The sequence below is a fragment of the Emiliania huxleyi genome, assembly GCF_000372725.1.
Source record: "Emiliania huxleyi CCMP1516 unplaced genomic scaffold EMIHUscaffold_4, whole genome shotgun sequence".
Lineage (NCBI taxonomy): Eukaryota > Haptophyta > Isochrysidales > Noelaerhabdaceae > Emiliania > Emiliania huxleyi.
The window spans coordinates 960,838-980,837 of record NW_005198966.1 but is presented as its reverse complement, the minus strand read 5'-3'; the positions used below and the strand labels follow the sequence as shown (position 1 = coordinate 980,837).

General features: G+C 65.9%; 7 protein-coding genes across 7 annotated transcripts in view; 3 read left to right on the top strand and 4 right to left on the bottom strand.

The window, feature by feature from the left end:
* Positions 1–501, bottom strand: part of EMIHUDRAFT_196247 (hypothetical protein) — a gene marked incomplete at both ends in the record, with an annotated part of 1,192 nt that extends 691 nt beyond the window's left edge. The window contains one exon of the mRNA XM_005770519.1: positions 1–501. This exon is cut by the window's left edge and continues 348 nt beyond it. Within this exon, the coding sequence (XP_005770576.1) occupies positions 1–501 (501 nt within the window).
* A 1,099-nt stretch (positions 502–1,600) lies between these two features.
* EMIHUDRAFT_447952 (hypothetical protein) lies at positions 1,601–3,781 on the bottom strand (the record flags this gene model as incomplete). The annotated part of the gene is made up of 4 exons (XM_005770518.1): positions 1,601–2,843; positions 3,272–3,424; positions 3,501–3,586; positions 3,661–3,781. The coding sequence occupies 4 exons, from the start codon at positions 3,779–3,781 to the stop codon at positions 2,763–2,765; spliced, it is 441 nt and encodes a 146-aa protein (XP_005770575.1). The 3' UTR covers positions 1,601–2,762.
* Positions 3,782–4,627: 846 nt separating this feature from the next.
* EMIHUDRAFT_349865 (hypothetical protein) lies at positions 4,628–5,862 on the top strand. Its single transcript, XM_005770517.1, has one exon. It carries the CDS (start codon positions 4,656–4,658, stop codon positions 5,778–5,780), a length of 1,125 nt encoding a protein of 374 aa, XP_005770574.1. The 5' UTR covers positions 4,628–4,655; the 3' UTR covers positions 5,781–5,862.
* Positions 5,863–6,843: 981 nt separating this feature from the next.
* EMIHUDRAFT_349862 (hypothetical protein) lies at positions 6,844–7,940 on the top strand. The gene is made up of 2 exons (XM_005770516.1): positions 6,844–7,569; positions 7,635–7,940. Exons 1-2 carry the CDS (start codon positions 6,934–6,936, stop codon positions 7,788–7,790), a joined length of 792 nt encoding a protein of 263 aa, XP_005770573.1. The 5' UTR covers positions 6,844–6,933; the 3' UTR covers positions 7,791–7,940.
* An 8,700-nt stretch (positions 7,941–16,640) lies between these two features.
* On the top strand, positions 16,641–17,474 carry EMIHUDRAFT_61649 (hypothetical protein; the record flags this gene model as incomplete). Its single annotated transcript, XM_005770515.1, has 1 exon — positions 16,641–17,474. The coding sequence occupies one exon, from the start codon at positions 16,641–16,643 to the stop codon at positions 17,472–17,474; it is 834 nt and encodes a 277-aa protein (XP_005770572.1).
* Positions 17,475–18,060: 586 nt separating this feature from the next.
* On the bottom strand, positions 18,061–18,715 carry EMIHUDRAFT_196240 (hypothetical protein; the record flags this gene model as incomplete). The annotated part of the gene is made up of 3 exons (XM_005770514.1): positions 18,061–18,108; positions 18,289–18,518; positions 18,595–18,715. 3 exons carry the CDS (start codon positions 18,713–18,715, stop codon positions 18,061–18,063), a joined length of 399 nt encoding a protein of 132 aa, XP_005770571.1.
* An 833-nt stretch (positions 18,716–19,548) lies between these two features.
* The window catches only part of EMIHUDRAFT_432282 (hypothetical protein), a gene marked incomplete at its 3' end in the record, with an annotated part of 2,701 nt that continues 2,249 nt past the window's right edge, over positions 19,549–20,000 (bottom strand). The window contains exons 7-9 of the mRNA XM_005770513.1: positions 19,857–19,929; positions 19,765–19,785; positions 19,549–19,664 (exon numbers count right to left, since the gene is read on the bottom strand). Coding sequence (XP_005770570.1) covers positions 19,551–19,664; positions 19,765–19,785; positions 19,857–19,929 — 208 coding nt within the window. The remainder of the gene's footprint in view (positions 19,665–19,764; positions 19,786–19,856; positions 19,930–20,000) is intronic.

The following is a 20,000-nucleotide window of genomic DNA, read 5'->3' as shown; positions in this document are numbered from 1 at the left end:
CGGCGGCGGCGCCTCCACCACCCTCAGCTCATGCGGTTTTATGTTCCACGTGCCGTTGGGGAACTTGACACGGACACGCCCAGCATCTTTGAGGAACTCGAGCACGACGCCCTCGTGGCCGGCCGGGATGTCGTCATCAGCCGCTGTCCACGTCACCCGGCAGTTCACTCTCAGGGCCGCTGCAGGCGCCGGTGCGACGTGCCTCGGTGGTGCGGGCCGGGCGGCGTCCGTTCCGGTGGAGGCAGGATCCCTCGCGCTCTCGAACGGTTCGGTGCGGAGCCTCAAGGGCCCTGTCGAGGTCTCGAGCACGGACCTTGCCAGGTCGCTGCAGGCCAGCTCGGCGGCACTCGGCGATTCAAAGGTGATGACGCAACTGTTGATTGGATAGCGCTTCATCTTCACGCTGAGCACGGGGCCGCACTGCCCGAAGTGTTCCATCAGAGCCTCCTCGGTCGTGCTGCGAATGTCGTGCGAGCCGCGCACGAATACTCTCGCCGGCATAACCGGGAACAGTTCGGCCGTGCGCGTACGATGCTGCGGCGCCCTCTACACGCCTGCTATTCACGTAAACGCACAACCCCGGGCCCCGAAATCGCACAGTGATGATTCACAGCACAAGCCCTCGCCGAGGGCTCGAGCATGCGCAGCGAAAAGCAGACGGATCCCCCCCTGTGAAAAAGTGAGGCGTGGTCTCTACTCGCCAGGCGGGCGCCCCGGCGGCAGCCGCAAAGAAGAGAGAAAGCGGATACGAAACTCGACAACGGGAGAACCGTCAGATTTTCAGGTGTACTGTAACCTGAAGTCCGTCGCGATGCACTCAATCCCTCCCGAGCGAAAGCCTGTGGCTCCCTCGAACTCGTCGATATATTGCGGATAAACTGCTCTTCCCGCATAGCTTGCAGAGTCAGAGGCGCAGAAAGGCTGCGAGTGCTCGACGAGTCTTGCGAGCTGCGCGGTCAAACCTGGGGGGAACTGACCGCATCAAGGCGGACTTCCGAAACCTGGGTGAGCACCTCTGGCAGTTCTCGCTCCCCATCGAGCTAAGTTCTCTTGCCGCAAAACACCGATGGCCGTCCGCTGGCGTGAGCGGCGGCGGTCGAGACCTCGCCCTTCGCGCCGACGACCCAACTCACGCGCATCAACCCAACCGGGCCCAACCCGACCCAACCCAACAACCCAACCCAAAAAGCACGATTCTGAAGTTGGGCCCTCAGAGAGAGGGAGAGAAGTTTGTTTGTTTGCCCTCAGTGCTGCCGCCACGCTGCCGGCCACTCCCGCGCGCACGCCGCTCGCGCCCTCCTCCTGACCACCGCTCTCTGCGCACGCCTGGCAAAGAAGAAGAGTTGGCCGCGCGGAATTATTCGTTCTCATATGAGAAAGAAAGAAAGAAAGAAAACAGACAACCCAAGGGAGGGATGGGAGGACGGCACGCCGCCACCACACAGGGATTTTAAGGAGAGGTGTGTGGTGCGCTATCCGTCGCCCACCCTAGGGAGTCTGCCTCTTCCTATCTCTCTTCGCAGTCTCTCATATGAGATATTTCTTTTATGACCGCATGATTTCTTACTTATTTGCGGCACTCCTCGCCGGCCTCATCCATCGCGGCAACTAGCCGTGCCTCCATCGCGGCAACTAGGCGCTCCAGCATCGATGCGGATCAGCTGCCTCGTCGTGCTCGCCGCAGTCTCGCCCGCCTGCCCGATGCTGCTGCGGCCGGCACCACTGCTGCGACCGGTGGTGCCGCCGCTGCGGTCGTCGCCACCGCAGGCTGCGGAGCCAAAGCTCGGCATCGGGATCGAGGCGCGGCAGCGTCTCCTGCTGCTCGTGCAGGACCTCGCCTCTCGAGGTGCCACGCAGGCGCAGATAGAGGGCGGCGTCTCGCAGGCGGTGGCCGCTGTGTTCGCGCCGCCGCCGCCAACGGCGGCGGCCGCCGCCGCGGTGGCCGGTGTCAGCGCTCCTGCTGCAGCCGGCTCGACGGCCACAGGCTCGACGGCCGCACAGCTGGTCGTGCCAGCGACGGCCAGCGACGCACACAAGGCGCTGCGCGCGTCCTTCGGCGGGCGGTACACGGTCGCTGTCTCGGCGGCGACGCAAAAGTTCCTCAACTTTATCGTCGAGGACCGCACCTGCGTCTTCCGCTGGAGGTACTCTCGCGTCTACGCCGTCGGCTTCCGCTCGCTCTGCGACGCGTTTCTGCGCGGCTCCTGCCGCACCGCCGCTGACGAGGCGGCGACCCGCGCGGCGCTCTGCGTGGGACTCGGGCTCGATCAGGCGGCGGTGTGGGCGGACGCTGCTTCGCTCTGCGAGGAGGCCGCCGGACTGGACAGGCAGCAGCTGCTGGCGACGGAGGAGTTTCGACAGATTGCGGCGGCGCAGGGCAGTCTCAAGTACACGTACACATTCGGCGTCGGCCTCGTGATGCTCATGCGCGCCGTCGGGGAGACGGAGTTGTCGCCTCCGCCACGCACCGTCACCTCGGGCATCACAGCGTGGTGCACCGCGCTGGACCTGCGCTTCGCGACCCGGCTTGCGTCCGACTACACGCGGCCGCTCTCGATCGATGGCATCGGCCGCTTCGACTTTTACTCAGAGTCCGGGCTGGAGGACGCTTCGCTGGTCAGCATCGGGCAGGAGGGGAGCTTCTGAAGGGGTAAGCGGGCGTTGAGCATCCACGCCGCACGCCCACGCGCACAATCCTGGCAAACCACACGCCCCGTGGTGGCGGTCTCTCTCCGCTCTCGCATCTCTTGTACTCGTCATACTCATTGAGTGTAGTTGTCTTTATCGACGTTCTGGTTCTGGTTTCTGGTTTCCGAATGCATGCCGCTTTTTTGCTGTTCCCACTTGAAAAAAATCGGATGGGGGACACCTGTTCATTGGCCGGAATGAGCTCATTAGGACGAAGCGGGAGATGTATTCACACCGCAGAAACCAGACCCACAGGCAGATCCCACGGGAAATCGAGGCGGGTGTCCCAGAAAACAGATCCCAGAAAAACCAGAGAGCGCCGCAGAAACCGACCGACCCCTGGGTTTTCGGCTATGGGAAACCGCCATGGGAAACCGCAGCAGAAACCCGATGGGAAACCGAGGTCTGGTGTCTGCTTTGACCTTTGTGCACGAATGAAAAGAGAACGCTCCAGAACCAGAAACCCCAGTGACGCCAGGTGGAAGCTCAAGCAGGAAGCACAGAACTCCACTCTCCAGCGAGCAGCGTCCAGCGAAGCTAAAAAGAGAGGGCCCCGCGGGCCGCGCGGCGCGCCCACTCATACCATTGCGAGCGTGGTGATTCCGCGAGGAGGCGGGGCCGCCATCGATCCCGCCTCGAGGGCCTCTGGGCTGAGGTTGGTCTCATCGTTGGGACGTTGTTGCTCGTGGGAGAGCGTGCTGGCGGCCAGTGGCATCGCATTCGGAAAGGGAGGCGCCTGGCGCATGCAGGACGGGCTGAGGGTGGGTGCGACAAGTGTACACGGGGTGAGGGGGGTGGTGCGGGGAGCGCACCTTGCAGAGCGGGCAGGTCATCGCCGTGCCACTCTCGGCGGCTCGAAGCAGCCAACAGCTGATGCACTCGCGATGGAAGGCGTGCGCTGCGGCGCCAAAAGGGCGAGGGAGGCGTCAGCGCGCTCACCGGACCTGGGCTGGTCGAGAGGGGGATGCGCACCGCACGGCAAGACTGCCATGTCCCCGCCCTTGCCAAAGGCCGTGAGGCAGATAGAACACTCCTCGGTCTCGTCTTCAGCCGTCGCCTCGCGCCCCGACAGTCCCCTGATCTGGGCTTGCATTGCCGCCCGGTACGCCAGGATTGCCTCTTGCGCTGCGATCGAGGCGGGTGCGGGCGCCGATCGGGGAGGGGTGGGGCGGGCAGTCGTGCTGGCTGAGGCAGAGGGGTGGCTCGCCCTCCGCTGCGTGGCGCCGATCGATGAGCTTGCAGTAAAAGACGAGGCCGACCATGACGATCGCTCTCATGAGCACAAACCTGACACCGTGGCAGGCGCGCCTCAGTCTCCCTCGCCCTGGAGAGAGGCGCGCAAACAAGTGCGGTGCGGGCAGGGGCGGGCGTCGGAACCAGATGAGCGAGTAGCTCGAGGGCTTCATATCATCAACGCCCTCCTCCGAGGCCGACGGCGCGCCGGCGACCTGGGTGTGACTTGATGTCATGGGTCCTGGGCGGGAAGGAGAGTCGTCAAGGCCAGCAACCCTGGGCAGCAAGGGCAGGGCCACGGCGAACGGGGCTCTGGGCAGCAGGGGGAGCGCAGGCAGGGGATAGCACCGGCCGGGGTGAGCTGGTCCGCGCCCAGCGGTCCGAGAGAACGTACGAGTATTTACCCCGGACTTCCCGTCATGGCGATCTTTCCTCCGGCGGGCTGAGCACCGGCCGCCGAGCACTTTGAGCACGAACCGATCCGCGCGCGAGCTTGGAGCCTCGGACGGCGCGCTGGGCAGCGTCGGCGCCGGTCGGCACCTCGGCACCTGCAGCATGCTAGTTGGCTAGATGGGCGGTCTTGCGGTCTGACCTCCAGGGGCGAGAAGTGACTGAGGTAGGTAGGTAGGTAGAAAGGTGAAGAACAGACTGAAAAGGCAAAAAAGAAAAATCGCTCGCGTTATACCCGGGAACACATCCCTTGCGACTGAGGTCTCCACCCAGCCACCGCTCTCATGTTCGCGCTCGCACACCACCCCGCGGCTGGATACACGAGCGGCCAGCAAGACCGGTACGCCGCCTGGGCGGTGCGGTTTCGCATGCCGCTGACAGAGGCGCACCGCGCAATGTTTGATGCGAATGCTGTCCTTGTCGACCAACTCAGCGCGGCGCACAGCCCATCCGCGGAGTTCTCCGTCGACGAGTCGCCCTTCGCCCACCTATCTCCTCAAGAGTTTGCTGCTGCACGCCTCAAGAAGATGGGCCCCGCCGCCACAGGTGCCGACCGTCCCGCTCTGACCGGCCTGCTGCAAGTGCCACCCGCGAGCTGGGACTGGCGGAGCCGTTCGCCCACGGTGGTGACGCCAGTGAAGGACCAGGGGGCCCTAGGGTCCTGCTGGGCCTTCTCCGCCGTCGGCAACGTCGAGGGGCAGGTTTCGATCGCGGGCGGAAAAGCGGCGGAGGAGCTCTCTGTGGAGCAGCTCCTCGAGTGCGACCAGACGAGCGGCGTGCGGTCGGTGGACGGGGAGCGGTACGGCGACTGCGGTGCCTTTGGCGGCTGGCCCTTCCTCGCCTACGAGTACTGGATTAAGGCGGGCGGCGTGCGCGCCGCGGCGCAGATGCCGTACTGCTCTGGCGTCCCGTTTGGAGAGCGGGGCTCGTGCGACGCGTGCATGCCCGAGGGCTACTCCAAGCGGCTGTGCGGCGACCATGGCGACCTCTGGTGCAACCGCTCCTCGACCCGCGGGCAAGGCCTGCTCGGGCTCTGCCACTCGCGCGCCGGCACCGCCGCCCGCCTCAAGGGATGGCGCCGCGTCGGCAGCAACGCGAGCGCGATCGCCGCCGAGCTGGTCGCGACGGGCCCGCTCTCGATCGCGCTCGACGCCACGCTCGCCTTCCAGTTCTACCGCCGCGGCGTGCTCGACCCGCCGCGCAGCCCGCTGCTGGGCGGCTGCGGCCGGCAGCCCGAGCTCAACCACGCTGTCCTCCTGGTCGGGTACGGGACGGACAAGGGCAAGGAGTACTGGACCGTCAAGAATAGCTGGGGCGCATCGTGGGGCGAGGAGGGCTACTTCCGGATCAAGCGCGGGGAGGACAAGTGCGGGGTCGAGTCGGAGGTGACCACCGCGAGCCTCGCCTGAATGCAGAATGGACCGTGCGGGTGTGGATGGGGCAGGGTGTGCTTTGCGCCAAATCTTTTTCCTGTGTCGAGACTGTCTGCTGAGGTGTGAGGAGGACTGCCCCCCATTGCGCACACCGGACACCGCCCGCAACACGCAACACGCCCCCCGTCCCCCCCCCCACCCACCCCACCGCACACCGCACAACACACAACAAGTGCTCAAGAAACAAAGAAAACACAACAGACAAACCAAAAACGAGGGATTGTGTCCACAATGCACAATGAACACCCTGCACAAAGATCGCACGGGCGGGGACCTGTTCCTTTTTACCCATCTCACAGTAGAGAGGTGTCCGTTTTTATTTATTTATTTATGGGCACACATGGTCCCAACTACTCGAGGACTGTTGTCCTCGAAAAGGAGGGTGCGCGGCGAACCAGTTTAGACCAGTTTAGACCACTGCTAAACACGAACCAGATTAGTCCTGTTTACGATAAACTGGGTCTAAACCTGGTGTGTCTTATGGGTTCCCCCCCACCCCCCAGCGCGCGGCAGCGCGCACCTCCCGCCAGCTCCCCTGCTCTGTGACGAGAGAGGCCGTGTGGGAGGACGAGAGGTTGGGAGCACGGACTGGTTCGCCGCCACCATCGTCGCCCATATTGGCCGACCAATGGCGAGCACGACCGGCTGCGGATGCACTTCGACGACGGCATGGACGAGATCATCAGACACGCTGCCCGACGACACCGTGCGCCTGACCGGCGAGGCTGTTGTTGCGCGGCAAGTGTGCCAGGTGTGCTGTCCGGCCCGAGGCAGAGGATGGCGGCTGCACGCTGCCGCTCCCGCAGCCAGCGCGGCCGCGGCGGCGGAGCTAGCGCCCGCGAGGGGCTAGGTAGGGGCGCCCTCCCTAAACCGGGTCTAAACCTGGTATATCTAATGGGGTCCCCCACCCACGACCCAGGCCGACCCCTGTTTAGACCCCGGTTTATCGTAAACAGGACTTTCTGGTCGTGTTCAGCCGTGGTCTAAACTGGTTCGCCGTGCAGCTCCTCCTCGATTTTGGGTGTTTCTCCGGCCGCGGCGCCCGGAGGCTGTGCGGTGCTCTCGCAGCTCGAGCCCCCTGCGTTATCCCTCAGCTCAAGTTCGTGCGTGTGATTGACCGCAATAGCCCATGCTTGGCCTCGGGTCGTACGACGACAGCGACGAGGACGAGGAGGCTGCTGTCGCGCCCGCGCCGCTGTCGATTCCGGCCATCGCGCAGCAGGTCGCCGAAAGCAGTGATGAGGAGGACGATGACAACGCGGAGAGTTCCGCGGCGGCGGCGGCGGCAGCGGGCCGGGAGAGTGATGAGGAGGGCGGCGGCGGGATGCTGCCGTCGATGGACGAGGCCCTCGGCGCGGCACCGCTGGACAATCCGTTTGAGGCCGCTGAGAGTGCGGCGCCAGCGTACGGCACCATCTTTGACGAGGAGGAGGAGGAGGAGGAGGAGGGAGGGGACGACCCCAAAAGCGCGGCGGCGGCGGCCGTGGCTGCGGCGGCGGCGGCGAGCGGCGCGGGGTCCTCTGCGGGAGGTGCTCCGGAGTGGTCGGCGCTGCACCCGGAGAGAAAGGCGGAGACGACACGGCAGAGGAATGCGCGCAAGGAGAAGCTGGGGCAGGCAACCTTCTCGCTCAAGTGGGACCGCGACACGGGCGCGGAGAAGGCGTCCGGCGGCATCGACTCGTCCGCCAACCTGCAGTCGCGCACGATGCCAAAGCAGAGCCACCGGCAAGCGTCGCGAGGCAACCCGGACGCGCAGAGCATCAAGGCGCGGGCCCGCTGCAGAGAGGGCGGCGGCGTCTCTGCGGCGCACGCGCCTCCCGCCCCGCGCAGGTGCGCGAACCCTCCAAGGGCGTGTCCAAGCGCGAACAGGAGAGCCTCAAGGACCGGACCAAGCTCAAGCGGCAAAAGGACCAGTCGGCCTCCTTCCTGGGCGGCCGGTGGAAGACGGAGCAGGAGATGCACATGCGCGACTTTTTCGACTCGTAGCCGCTCGTGCGCTGCCGTGTTCGCTGAAGTACTCCTACTCGCCTCGCGTGTCCGTGTGCCGTTCGGCGCCGCGACCCAGCCGCGACCCGCGTGCGCGCCCAGCGAGCACTGAGAGTGAGTTGTGTTAGTATGGCACCATGGCACGAACTTGACGGGAGGTGACGCGACCCAAAAGAAAAGGCGCAACTCGGTCTCGTTCCTCAAGCAAGAGGGGGGGGGGGGAGAGAGAGGTGGTCCCCTCACGCCCTCTGGGCCGGCGCGGGGCCCCCCGGAGGCACCGTGCGCCGCGCCGCAGTGCGGAAACGGGGCCCCGGCTCCACTAGTCTCCACTAGCACCAACTTCCCGATTAAGTACGGTTAAGTAGAGGGCAGATTTGGAAAGATCTCGAGGAGTACATACAGATAGACCCTCCAACCATCAGAAATCTCCGACCTGATCGGTCGTACTGACCGCCGACAGATCACTCCAGACAGCAGACAGGCCGACGTCTGCACGCGGCCGGCCGGGCGAGAGGCTTGACACGATCCGACCCTGCGACCCTGACGCTGCTGCTCTAGCTATCAGCCATGCACTGCTGACTGCTGCCACAATGTGCGACCTGTGCTGGCCCACTTGGCGGCCTTCCCGGTCAGTGGTGAGGCGCAGTTCAGAGCTGTCGATGGCGCGATGCCGCACTGGTCCCACATTGGTGACACGATACCACCACGTTTGCCGGTCCAAGAGAGAGGCACCGGCGCTGTCCTGAGAAGGTGCGTGGTCCCTCTTGACTGCCCATGCGCGCGAGGCTGTGTAGGCATAGCCTCGAGAGTGCCAGCAGCCAATCCGAGGTGACGCGCATTGCGCCAGAAGCGTGCACACGATGGAAGGACACCTTCCTACTGGCCGTACGATCAGGTCGTCACTGAATGCTTGATACTAAGGCCGCGAGCTATGCAGGTGATCAATTGTGCATCATGGCACGGTCAGCTGCGCCGACAGGCTGTCGCAAGGCGTGATAGCATGGCCGCAAGTACGCCGAATTCCCATGAAAACAAGTAAAAAACTCCAAAAAAGAAAAACAATCCAAAAAAATCGGCGCCTGCGGCGGGCCATGGGACCCCATCTCCCCCCCGCATGGACACCCTCTGGGGCCCCCGCGCCGGCCCAGAGCTCACGCCGCTCCTCAGGGTTCGTTATTCCGGGGCGGCTGAGCGAGCTCGCAGCCTGCTCGCACGGCTCGTCCTCGCGTGGGTCCACCGTCCACCGACAGCGACACAGGGTCGTGGCCCACGAGTCGTGCAGCTCTGCCTCGGCCTCCACACATTCATACAATTGAAGGCGTACATGTTACCGCAATTGAAGGCGAACAATCTACCAAGTGAGGGAGGGCGAGACGATCGAGGGGTCCCGTACCATGCGGAATCGACCCTTACGGCGCATAACCGTCACATTTGACGAGCGCAAAAAGGTGTCGGCGAGGGCCGTTTACGACATGGTTGTGTCACGTCGAACGGCATTTGACGTCGTGCTGCGAGAGGGCCCGGATAAATCGAGTATCGAGGCCCTTGTCTTGCAGAGTGAGGTGCGCCAGAGGTGTCCCTGTACACAGCGCCTGTCAATAATCGCGGTGGCAACGATCACGTACACGAGCTCAGCAGAGCATCAGCGAACCCGCACCGCACCACGGCATGCTCCCAACGCGAGCAGTGGCGGGCGGGCGGGCGCGAGCGATGCCATGATACACGCGCGCACCATCGCGGTGCGCGCGATTCCTGGAGAGTGAAACGTCTAACTTGCTGACGTCCTTCACAGTCCGTCTCCCAATTTATGCGGCCCAGCTCCGGCCGAATAAATATTCCGTCCTTTGTTCGCGTGCGCTCACGCGGTGGAGAATATTTATTCTAGTCGTGTCCGCTCCGAACGTGTGTATGCACAACAGTCATGGCGCTGTCCTCTCAGGAGACGCCATGAGTGGGTAGAGAGGAGCAACCGCACGTGAGTGCCCTGTTCGAGTGCGCGAGATCTCCTGAGATCTCCCAAAGATTTCCGCTTCGGAATTCTTTCTCGAACAGCCACCCACACCCTAAACGCGTGTTACCGAAGTGGCTCCCCCACCCCAAAACGAGGGTCTGGGCGCGGCGCCCACGACCCTCCCAAGACGCTGGCAGCATGCCTGCAACCCGAGCGCCACACTGGCGCTCCGCCACAAGGTCACACGCCCTCACGTCCCGGCCTAGACCTCTTCCTCTAGGTCTATGTCGGCGACATCCCCCTCCCCTCCCTCTTCCCGCCCGAAGAGGAAGGCGAACCTCGGAGGCTCCACAGTCTTAGGAGGCATGAAACCCCTCCAGTCCCGGAAGAGGAAGTCGCACGACCCCGCAGTCCGTCCGACCAGCCTCGTTGCTACGCTCGCACGCAACGCCTCCGCGCCTCGCTAGGGCTCACCGTGCCGCTCTAGCGCGCCCCTCAGCCGCGCAGGCACCCTCTCGAGTGCCCTCTGCTCGAGTGCCCTCGGGGCGCTGCATCGCCCGCGACATGCCTCCTCGTGGCGCGCGACACAAACCAGAGACAGCTGCTCCAGCCGATCGAGCGCAACGCTCTACTCCGCCGCGCTGAGCGACCACTCAGCGCCCCACACATTAACTGGCCGACTTTGCGAGGCGCCCTGCGCCTCCTCTACACACCCCTCACGCCTTCGCGTGGCGTGCCTTTGGCGAGAAGGCCGCCCCCCGCAGCCGCCGGCTCCGCCGCCTCGCCGCCTCTTACACGAGCATGCCTCTTCTTGGCATACTCGGAGGTTCATGGTGACCGCCCGCGCGAGCGCGCCCCACGCCCGGCTAGGGCTCACCGTGCCGCTCTAGCGCGCCCCTCGGCCGCGCAGACACCCTCTCAAGTGCCCTCGGGGCGCTTCGTTGCTCGCGACCTGCCGCCGTGTGGCGCGCGACGCAGACCAGAGGCAGCTGCTCGAGTCGCTCTAGCACGACACTCTACTTCGCTGTGTCGAGCGACCTCTCGAGGCGCTCTGCATGCGCTCGCCGCCTTCGCGAGGCGTCCTGCGCCTCCCCCAGGCGCACCGCACGCCCCCGCGTGGCGTGCCACTGGCGAGACGGCCGCCTGCAGCCGCGGCCCCCTCGCCGCCTCTTACACGAGCATGCCTCGTCTCGGCATGCTCAGAGTTCATAGCGGCCGCCCGCTCGAGCGCGCCCCGCGCCTTGCTAGGGCTCACCGTGCCGCGCTAGCGTGCCCCTCGGCCACGCAGACACCCTCTCCAGTGCCCTCGGGGCGCTTAATTGCTCGCGACTTGCCGCCGTGTGGCACGCGACGCAAACCAGAGGCAGCTGCTCGAGTCTATCGAGCGCAACGCTCTACTCCGCCGCGCTGAGCGGCCCCTCGGCGCGCCACACATGCGCTCGCCGCCTTCGCGAGGCGCTCCGCGCCTCCTCCATACGCACCGCACGCCCCCGCGTGGCGTGCCTTTGGCGAGAAGGCCGCCTGCAGCCGCAGCCGCCTCGCCGCCTCCTACACGAGCATGCCTCTTCTTGGCATACTCGGACATTCATGGTGACCGCCCGCTCGAGCGCGCCCCACGCCTTGCTAGGGCTCACCGTGCCGCTCTAGCGCGCCCCTCGGCCGCGCAGACACCCTCTCAAGTGCCCTCGGGGCGCTTCGTTGCTCGCGACTTGCCGCCGTGTGGCACGCGACGCAAACCAGAGGCAGCTGCTCGAGTCGCTCTAGCACGACACTCTACTTTCGCTGTGTCGAGCGGCCTCTCGAGGCGCCACACATGCGCTCGCCGCCTTCGCGAGGCGCCCTGCGCCTCCTCCATACGCACCGCACGCCCCGGCGTGGCGTGCCTTTGGCGAGACGGCCGCCCGCAGCCGCAGCCGCCACGCCGCCTCCTATACACGGGCACGCCTCTGTCTTCTTGGCATACCGATTCATAGCGGCCGCCCGCTCGAGCGCGCCCCAGTCTCGCTAGGGCTCATTGCTAGCGCCGGCTGACGTTGCGAGGCGCCTTGCGCCTCCTCCAGACGCACCGCACGCCCCCGCGTGGCGTGCCTTTGGCGAGACGGCCGCCTGCAGCCGCAGCCCCCTCGCCGCCTCTCACACTCGCATGCCTCGTCTCGGCATGCTCAGAGTTCGTAGCGGCCGCCCGCTCGAGCGCGCCCCGCGCCTTGCTAGGGCTCACCGTGCCGCTCTAGCGCGCCCCTCAGCCACGCACACACCCTCTCAAGCGCCCTCGGGGCGCTTTATTGCTCGCGACTTGCCGCCGTGTGGCGCGCGACGCAAACCAGAGGCAGCTGGCTGCTCGAGGCGATCGAGCACGACGCTCCACCTAAGCGAGCTCTCCCGCGCGCCATACATGCGCTCGCCGCCTTTGCGAGGCACCCTGCGCCTCTTCTAGACGCCCCGCACGCCTCCGCGTGGCGTGTCTTTGGCGAGAAGGCCGCCCGCAGCCGCAGCCGCCTCGCCGCCTCTTACACGAGCATGTCTCTTCTTGGCATACTCAGCGATTCGTAGCGGCGGCCCGCGCGAGCGCGCCCCGCGTCTCGCTGGGGCTCACCGTGCCGCTCTAGCGCGCCCCTCAGCCACGCAGACACCCTCTCAAGTGCCCTCGGGGCGCTTCGTTGCTCGCGACCTGCCGCCGTGTGGCGCGCGACGCAAACCAGAGGCAACTGCTCGAGTCTATCGAGCGCGACCCCCTACTCCGCCGCGCTGAGCGGCCCCTCGGCGCGCCACACATGCGCTCGCCGCCTTCGCGAGGGCCCTGTGCCTCCTCCATACGCACCGCACGCCCCGCGTGGCGTGCCATTGGCGAGACGGTCGCCTGCAGCCGCAGCCCCCTCGCCGCCTCTTACACGAGCATGCCTCGTCTCGGCATGCTCAGAGTTCATAGCGGCCGCCCGCTCGAGCGCGCCCCGCGCCTTGCTAGGGCTCACCGTGCCGCGCTAGCGTGCCCCTCAGCCACGCAGACACCCTCTCCAGTGCCCTCGGGGCGCTTAATTGCTCGCGACTTGCCGCCGTGTGGCACGCGACGCAAACCAGAGGCAGCTGCTCGAGTCTATCGAGCGCAACGCTCTACTCCGCCGCGCTGAGCGGCCCCTCGGCGCGTCTCACATGCGCTCGCCGCCTTCGCGAGGCGCTCCGCGTCTCCCCCATACGCACCGCACGCCCCGCGTGGCGTGCCATTGGCGAGACGGCCGCCTGCAGCCGCAGCCCCCTCGCCGCCTCTTACACGAGCATGCCTCTTCTTGGCATACTCGGACATTCATGGTGACCGCCCGCTCGAGCGCGCCCCGCGCCTTGCTAGGGCTCACCGTGCCGCGCTAGCGTGCCCCTCAGCCACGCGGATACCCTTTCCAGTGCCCTCAGGGCGCTTTATTGCTTGCGACTTGCCGCCGTATGCGGCACGCGACGCAAACCAGAGGCAGCTGCTCGAGTCTATCGAGCGCGACCCCCTACTCCGCCGTGCTGAGCGGCACCCCGGCGCGCCATACATGCGCTGGCCGCCTTCGCCAGGCGCCCTGCCACTCAGACATTCAAGCGGCCGCCCGCTCGAGAGCGCGCCCCGCACCTTGCTAGGGCTCAACGGGCCGCTCTACTGTAGCGCGCCCCTCGTACGAGCCTCGAGCTACTCGCTCGACTTTCCCCTGAGCAGTGAGTTCTGAGTAACACGAGAGCCTCACCTTCACGCTCCCTGCTCCACACAGCAGGTCACGAGAGCTCTCGCCCTCCACGCTCACTGCTCTACAGCACGGGTCACGAGAGCTCACCTCTCTCCAGAGCTGGACGCGAGAGCTCGCCCCCTACACTCACTGCTCTCCTCAGCAGATCACGAGAGCTCGCCCTCCCAGCTCACTGCCCCACAGCAGATCAGAGCTCGCCTCCCTATACACTCACTGCTACACAGCAGATCAAGAGAGCTCGCGCCCTCGGCTCACGCTGCTTCACGGCAGATCACGAGAGCTCTCACCCTCTCAGCACTCTTTGCTTCACGTTCACGAGAGCTCGCCTTCAGCACTCTCACTGCCTCACAGCAGACCTCAGCACTCACTGCTCAACAGCAGATCAGAGCTCACCTCTCCCCGCTCACTGCTCCCCTGCAGATTACGAGAGCTCGCCCTCCACTGTGTCACTGCTAAGCAGCAGATTACGAAAGCTCGTCCTCTACACTCACTGCTCCACAGCAGATCACAAAGGCTCGCCCTCCACGCTCACTGCTTCACCGCAGATCACGAGAACTCGCCTTCAGGACTCACTGCTCCGTAGCAGACCACCGAGGCTCGCCCTCTATGCTCACTGCATCACAACAGATCACGAGAGCTCACCCTCTCACTGCTCCATAGCAGACCAGGGCTCGCCCTCCATGCTCACTGCTTAGCAGCAGATTACGAAAGCTCACCCTCTCACTGCTCCATAGCAGACCACCAAGGCTCGCCCTCCACGCTCACTGCTCCTTAGCAGATCACGAGAGCTCACCCTCTCACTGCTCCATAGCAGACCACCGAGGCTCGCACTCCACGTTCACTGCTCCTTAGCAGGTCACGAGAGCTCACCCTCTCACTGCTCCATAGCAGACCACCAAGGCTCGCCCTCTACGCTCACTGCTCCAAGCAGATCACGAGGGCTCGCCACATCTCGGCCACATCTCGGCCACATCTCGGCCACATCTCGGCCGCCCCTCGGCAGCCCCTCGGCAGCCCCTCGGCAGCCCCTCGGCCACTCTGCGGCAACACCTCGGCCGCATCCTAGCCGCGTGTCTTAGACACCTTGGCCACAACCCGGCCCGATCCTGGCCGCGTGTCTCAGCCACACCTCGGCCACTCGGCCGCACCTCGGCCGCATCTCGGCCAAATCTCAGCCAAATCTCGGCCAAATCTCGGCCGCGCCCCAGCCACTGCCCAGACGCACCTCCGGCCTCACCGCGGCTCGGCGACATCTCGGCCGCACCTTGCCTCTCTGCGCTCACTGCTCCATCGCAGATCGCGAGAGCTCACCCCTCCACACTCACTGCTCCGTAGCAGATCGCGAGAGTTCCGTCTCTGCACTCACTGCCCAGTGGCAGCTCGTGAGAGCTCGCCTCCCCGCTCCTTCGCGGCTTGTGAGAGCTCAGCCCTCCACACTCACTGCTCCGTAGCAGCTCGCGAGAGTTCCATCTCTGCGCCCACTGCCCAGTGGCAGCTCGTGAGAGCTCGCCTCTCCGCACTCGCTGCTTACCAGCAGTCCATGAGAGCTCACCTCCGCACTCTCTGCTCACCAGCAAGTGCGACCACATACCGCCTCATCTGCGGAACTGTCGAAGAGGCCCGTCCTCCCTGCCCACATATGGGCGCATAATCCTCCGCTCGAGCCGATTATGTGTCTCCGTAACCAACTGGCCCGAGGCTTTGCAATCTCGCCTTGAGATGTCCCCCCGGCTCCAGCTGCCCGTCCTTCGCCAAATGAGCACAGCGAGCAACTCCCACATAAGCAGTTCCACCTCCAGCCGGGCTGCTGGGTCTCCAACCCAGTGTGGCCTCAGCCTTCGCCATTGCCTCTGAAGCTTGCGCCCTGGCTGCCGCAATGGGATGCTCCCTGCCGCTTTTCAGCCTCGCATCCGATTGATACCTCGCCCGCTTTTCAGCCTCGCATCCCATTGATACCTCGCTGCTGTCGCCACTGCCACTGTCGATTCCGACCATGCGGCTCCAATATTTCCATCGGTCCTGGGCCTCAGCCCCTGCCCCATCAGGCTCTAGCTGAGTCCGCTCCTGCCCTAGCCAGATGCAGTGCGCAGAAGGCGCAGCAGGGTCCATCAGTGATCATCACAGCGTTCAGCAAGCTCTGACTCGCTCGCCCACTGCCGCCACTGGCCGGCCCGCTCCCGTGCGCCGCCTTGCGCAGCTGCGTCGCCAGTTCCGACGTGGCAGCACCACCTCGTCGCCGCTGCCTGATCCTCAACCAGCAGCTTTGGCGTGCACCACAACCAGCACAACTCGTCGTCGAGCAGGCCTCACGCGTCCATGCATGACGCTCTGCTCGTGCCGACCATCCTCGCTCCCAGCTCGCACTCGGCATGCTCTCTGAGCAGCAGGAGCGCGAGCGATGCCATGATACACGCGCGCACCATCGCGGTGCGCGCGATTCCTGGAGAGTGAAACGTCTAACTTGCTGACGTCCTTCACAGTCCGTCTCCCAATTTATGCGGCCCAGCTCCGGCCGAATAAATATTCCGTCCTTTGTTCGCGTGCGCTCACGCGGTGGAGGATTTTTTGGGAAGGACAGGATTTTTGGCGGAAATTCTTTTTCTCGGTTTGCCTGTGAGGCTGTGATAGTGCGGACCAGGGTTCCGGCTCTCGATTCCGGCTCCTACCCAGATAGGGGGTCTGTTTACCACGGTTAGACCCTATGCAATAGGTAGGTAGGTCCGGTTTTGACCGCCCCAGAGGGCCCCGCAATAGGTAGGTAGGTGGCGGTGGTGTGGGGGGGTGGGGGGGTGGGGGTAAAAAAACCGCTTCGCTTGCGCGGGAGAGGCGCGTTTAGCCGCGAACGGGGATGCCAGACGAGTCGCCTGCGGCTGGGACGCCAGCCGAGACGGGTGCGGCGGCGGCGCCCGCGGTGGCGGCGCCCGGGACGGCACCGCGGTACAAGCCGGCGCGCGGCGGCGCTGGGAGCCTATTCACAGAGGGCTCACGGGTATTTTTTCGCTTCGCTGCGCGGCCTGGGAATAGGTAGGTAGGTAGGTGGGGCACGGAGCCTGGCGATTGGCGCCCGCAATAGGTAGGTAGGTGAGGTCCGATTGATCGACCCGACCAACCGGCCAGGCGCTTCGCAATCTGAGCTGTCGCTAAAGCCGTGCGCTTCAGGGCTTGTGCTCTGCGAAACTCGCGATGGGCGTGCAAGGGCTGCTTCCGTTCGTCTCGAGCGCGTCAACGGAGGTCAGCCTCGAGGACTACCGCGGGCAGACTCTCGCGTGCGACGCCTCTGTGTGGCTCCACCGCGGCGCGATTTCGTGTGCTCGCGAGCTGGCGGAGGGAGAGCCCGCAGTCGGTTTCCTGCGCTTCCCTTTGCGCATGATCGCCTTGCTGAAGAGGCACGGCGTCCGGCCGCTCATCGTCTTTGACGGAGGCGCGATGCCAATGAAGGCGCGGGTTGACGCGGCGAGAGCGGCGGATCGAGAGAGCGCGAAAGCGCGGGGCGAGTTCAACAAGACCGTCAAGATCACGGCGGCCATGACGCAGCAGCTCATCGAACGGCTTCGGCAGGACGGTGTGGAGTTCGTGGTCGCGCCGTTTGAGGCGGACTCTCAGCTGGCGTTCCTGGTGCAGCACGGCCACGCCGCTGCGGCCCTGACCGAAGACTCCGATCTACTCGCCTATCGCTGTCCAAGCGTGCTCTTCAAGTTGTCCGAGAGCGGCCACGCGAGGCGCATCACCTTCGCCGGGTTGCAGCACGCACAGGATTCGAAGGGCCAGCTGCTGTTTGATGGAGCGTGGGAGGGCGAGTGGGCAGCGTGGGAGGGCGGCCTGTTCGTGGCCATGTGCATCATGGCTGGTTGCGACTACCTGCCGAGCGTTCCTGGGGTGGGAGTGGCCACCGCGCACAAAGCTCTGCGCGCCGGCCGCACTGTGGAGCGCGCCCTCGCCAAGCTGCACTCCAAGCGCTCTGGACCTCCGGCGCCCGTGGCTGCTGAGGCTTACTTGCTGCGCGCTCTTGGTCTGTGAGCTGCACCCTCTGCCGTCGGCACTGCAGACCATTTGGCGCGCCCACATAGGCACCTGAGGCGCTGCGAGGCCGTGTTCCGCCACGCTCGTGTGTGGGTTTGAATGCCCGAGCGTCAACCTCAGCACGCTTTTGCACTGATGCAAGCCTCACGAATCCCCCTCCGGGCCACGCCGTAGGACCCAGCAAGCAGCTCGGTGATCCCTATGCATCCTCTCGGCCGCGACTGCGAGAGCAGCATCTTCGACTTCCTCGGCGCGCCACTGACTCAGGCGCTAGCGCAGCAAGTCTGCATTGACGCAACTCGCGACCCCAACTCGCTGCAGCGGTATGCGGGCAGCCTGCCAGGCGGCCCGTCCGACCCCGGCAAGCAAGCGATCCCTCCGCTGCCGCGTCGCCCCGACCATGCAGCTCAACCTCTGGCATCGCACTTGCCGCCAACGAGGCCGTCCCGCTCAGTGTATTGGGAGCCTCAGCCGTCGGCTGCACCACCATCCGAGACGTATCGCGCATCTCAACATGATGCTGCCGCTGGCGTGTTACCGAGAAGCTTCGCCCGTGGCCTGCCTATCTTGCCGATCACCCCCATCAGCGACGATTTCCTTCGTTCCTTCCGCCGCGGCCGTGCTTCGACTTCTAGCAGCAGCTGAGCCCGGACGCTTGAAGCATGTACAACATGTGCTGGACGGGATACAGGCTCAGATGCGGACTGAAAGGGCGCTCCCAAAACAAGAATGTGTGCGCGTGCTGCTGCTGGGCGGGAGTGGGCATTGGCGCGAGTGTGGCAGTGCGGGGACGGTGGACGATCCGCCACACCGGCCCCGCGGCGGCGATCGCAGTCGCGCTCGTACACGGCAGGGTCGCGGAGTTATTTTTGTGCGATTTGAATAAAATAACGCGTCGCACGCCCCGCATCGCGTCGCGTCGCTCAACCCAGCTCCTCCCGTTGAGCCGCCACACGCTGCGCCGCAACGCGAAGCGCGGCTCCCCGCTCAGGAGGGCTAGCTTGGGTCGCGCTGCTGGCCTCGTTCGGAGCGCGGTGCCGCCTGGCAATGGGGCCCCGGGGCCCCGTTCCTGGGTGACGGGCGGACACCTCGACCGCACGAGGGAGCGAGCGAAGACGAGGCTTCTCCTGCTGGAGGCGCGTGAGGGAACGCTGCTCGCCGGCCGCCAAGAGAGCAGAGACGGCGGCCTCGGCTCGCACCTCGAGCAGATGCCGGATCAACGCCACCCACGCACACATGGCGGCGCACGAGGCGGCGCGCACCACTAGCGGGTTGGGCGGTGCGCCTGCCGGCAAGGCGAGGGAGTGAGCCCCTGGAGCGGACCCGGTGCGGGTGGGCCTCGCAGCTCTCACCGGGCGGCGCCGGCGCCGGCCCAGGCATGCGCAGCTCGAACTCGGCGCACCTGGGCGGTCAGACGCGGCTCGTTGCTGCGTGTAGCCACCGCGGGGAGGGAAGGTTCGCGGTGTTTGGAGCGAGAAGCACGGGATGCGCGCGCCAATACGACGAGACTGAGACGCCGGTGACCGAATCGAGCAGCACGCTCGGCCGTGCAGTGCCCTGTCTGCCCGTTGCCGGCGAGGCGAACGGCGAGGCGCCGTTGGAGAGCGAGGCGCACGAGGAGGAGCGCGGGCCGCCCGCCTGGCGCGGGCCGCCCGCCTGGCGCGGGGCGTCGTCCTTCGTCATGCTGCTCCGCCGCGCTGACGTCCGGCTCGAGGACACGTCCCACGCCGGCCCGAGTGGCCCACGCAACTGCGGCGCCGACTGCATCGACGGCCTCGCGGGCCCGCCGCCGCCAAAACTGCTCCTCCTCGACTCTGCGGCGCTCGTCGCTATCGCGGCCGTCTTTGGCGGCGGCGGGCGCGGCGGGCGCAGCGGCGCGGCACCGCTGCGCGTGGTGAGCGGCTCCGATACGGGCAGCGCGGAGCCGGCACTCTCGGGCGGGTCGGGCGGGGATGGGAGAGTCGATGGCGGCGGCGGCGGCGGCGGCGACCTCAGCGATACGGAAGGGGAGCCAGAGCCAGGCGACACAGACAGAGAGACCTCTGGCGCTGCCGCGACGGCAGTCGAGGCAAAGATGCGGCGGCAGCGGTAGTGGAAAGTGTGCGCCGCGCGGGCAGCTCCGCGCCCCGCCTGCGCCGCAATGCGATCGCGCGCACGCCCGAGGGACGCGGCGGCGGCACGGCTCGCCTGCTCTCGGCGCGTGGGGGAGTGGGGGTGGTGTGTGTTGTGTGGGTCGGGGGGCTGGTCGGGTGGAGGTTGGTGGCAGGGCAACGTGCGCGGTGCTGACCTGGTCGAGCTTGGCGTGCGCCTGGCAGCATGATTCGTGATCAAAAGCAGAGGCGCGAGGGATGGGTGGCTAGTGCTTCGCTCTGCGTGCGCCTGCAACGCCGCCGCCTGCGGGGCAGGGTAGCGCCAGTGCAGCGCGCGGGCTGGCGGGTCGAGTACGAGAGTCCTGCGGAAGAGAGGGCCTGCGCGTTGAGGAGGGCGAGTTGGGACGGCCTCGGCGGGGAGGGAGGGGCGGCG

Bases quoted from the DNA above. Each gene is read 5' to 3' on its own strand.
- EMIHUDRAFT_349865 (XM_005770517.1), top strand. From the start codon at position 4,656: ATGTTCGCGCTCGCACACCACCCCGCGGCTGGATACACGAGCGGCCAG.
- EMIHUDRAFT_349862 (XM_005770516.1), top strand. From the start codon at position 6,934: ATGCTTGGCCTCGGGTCGTACGACGACAGCGACGAGGACGAGGAGGCT. The intron at 7,570-7,634 runs GCGCGGGCCCGC...CGCCCCGCGCAG, and splicing joins CGGACGCGCAGAGCATCAAG to GTGCGCGAACCCTCCAAGGG.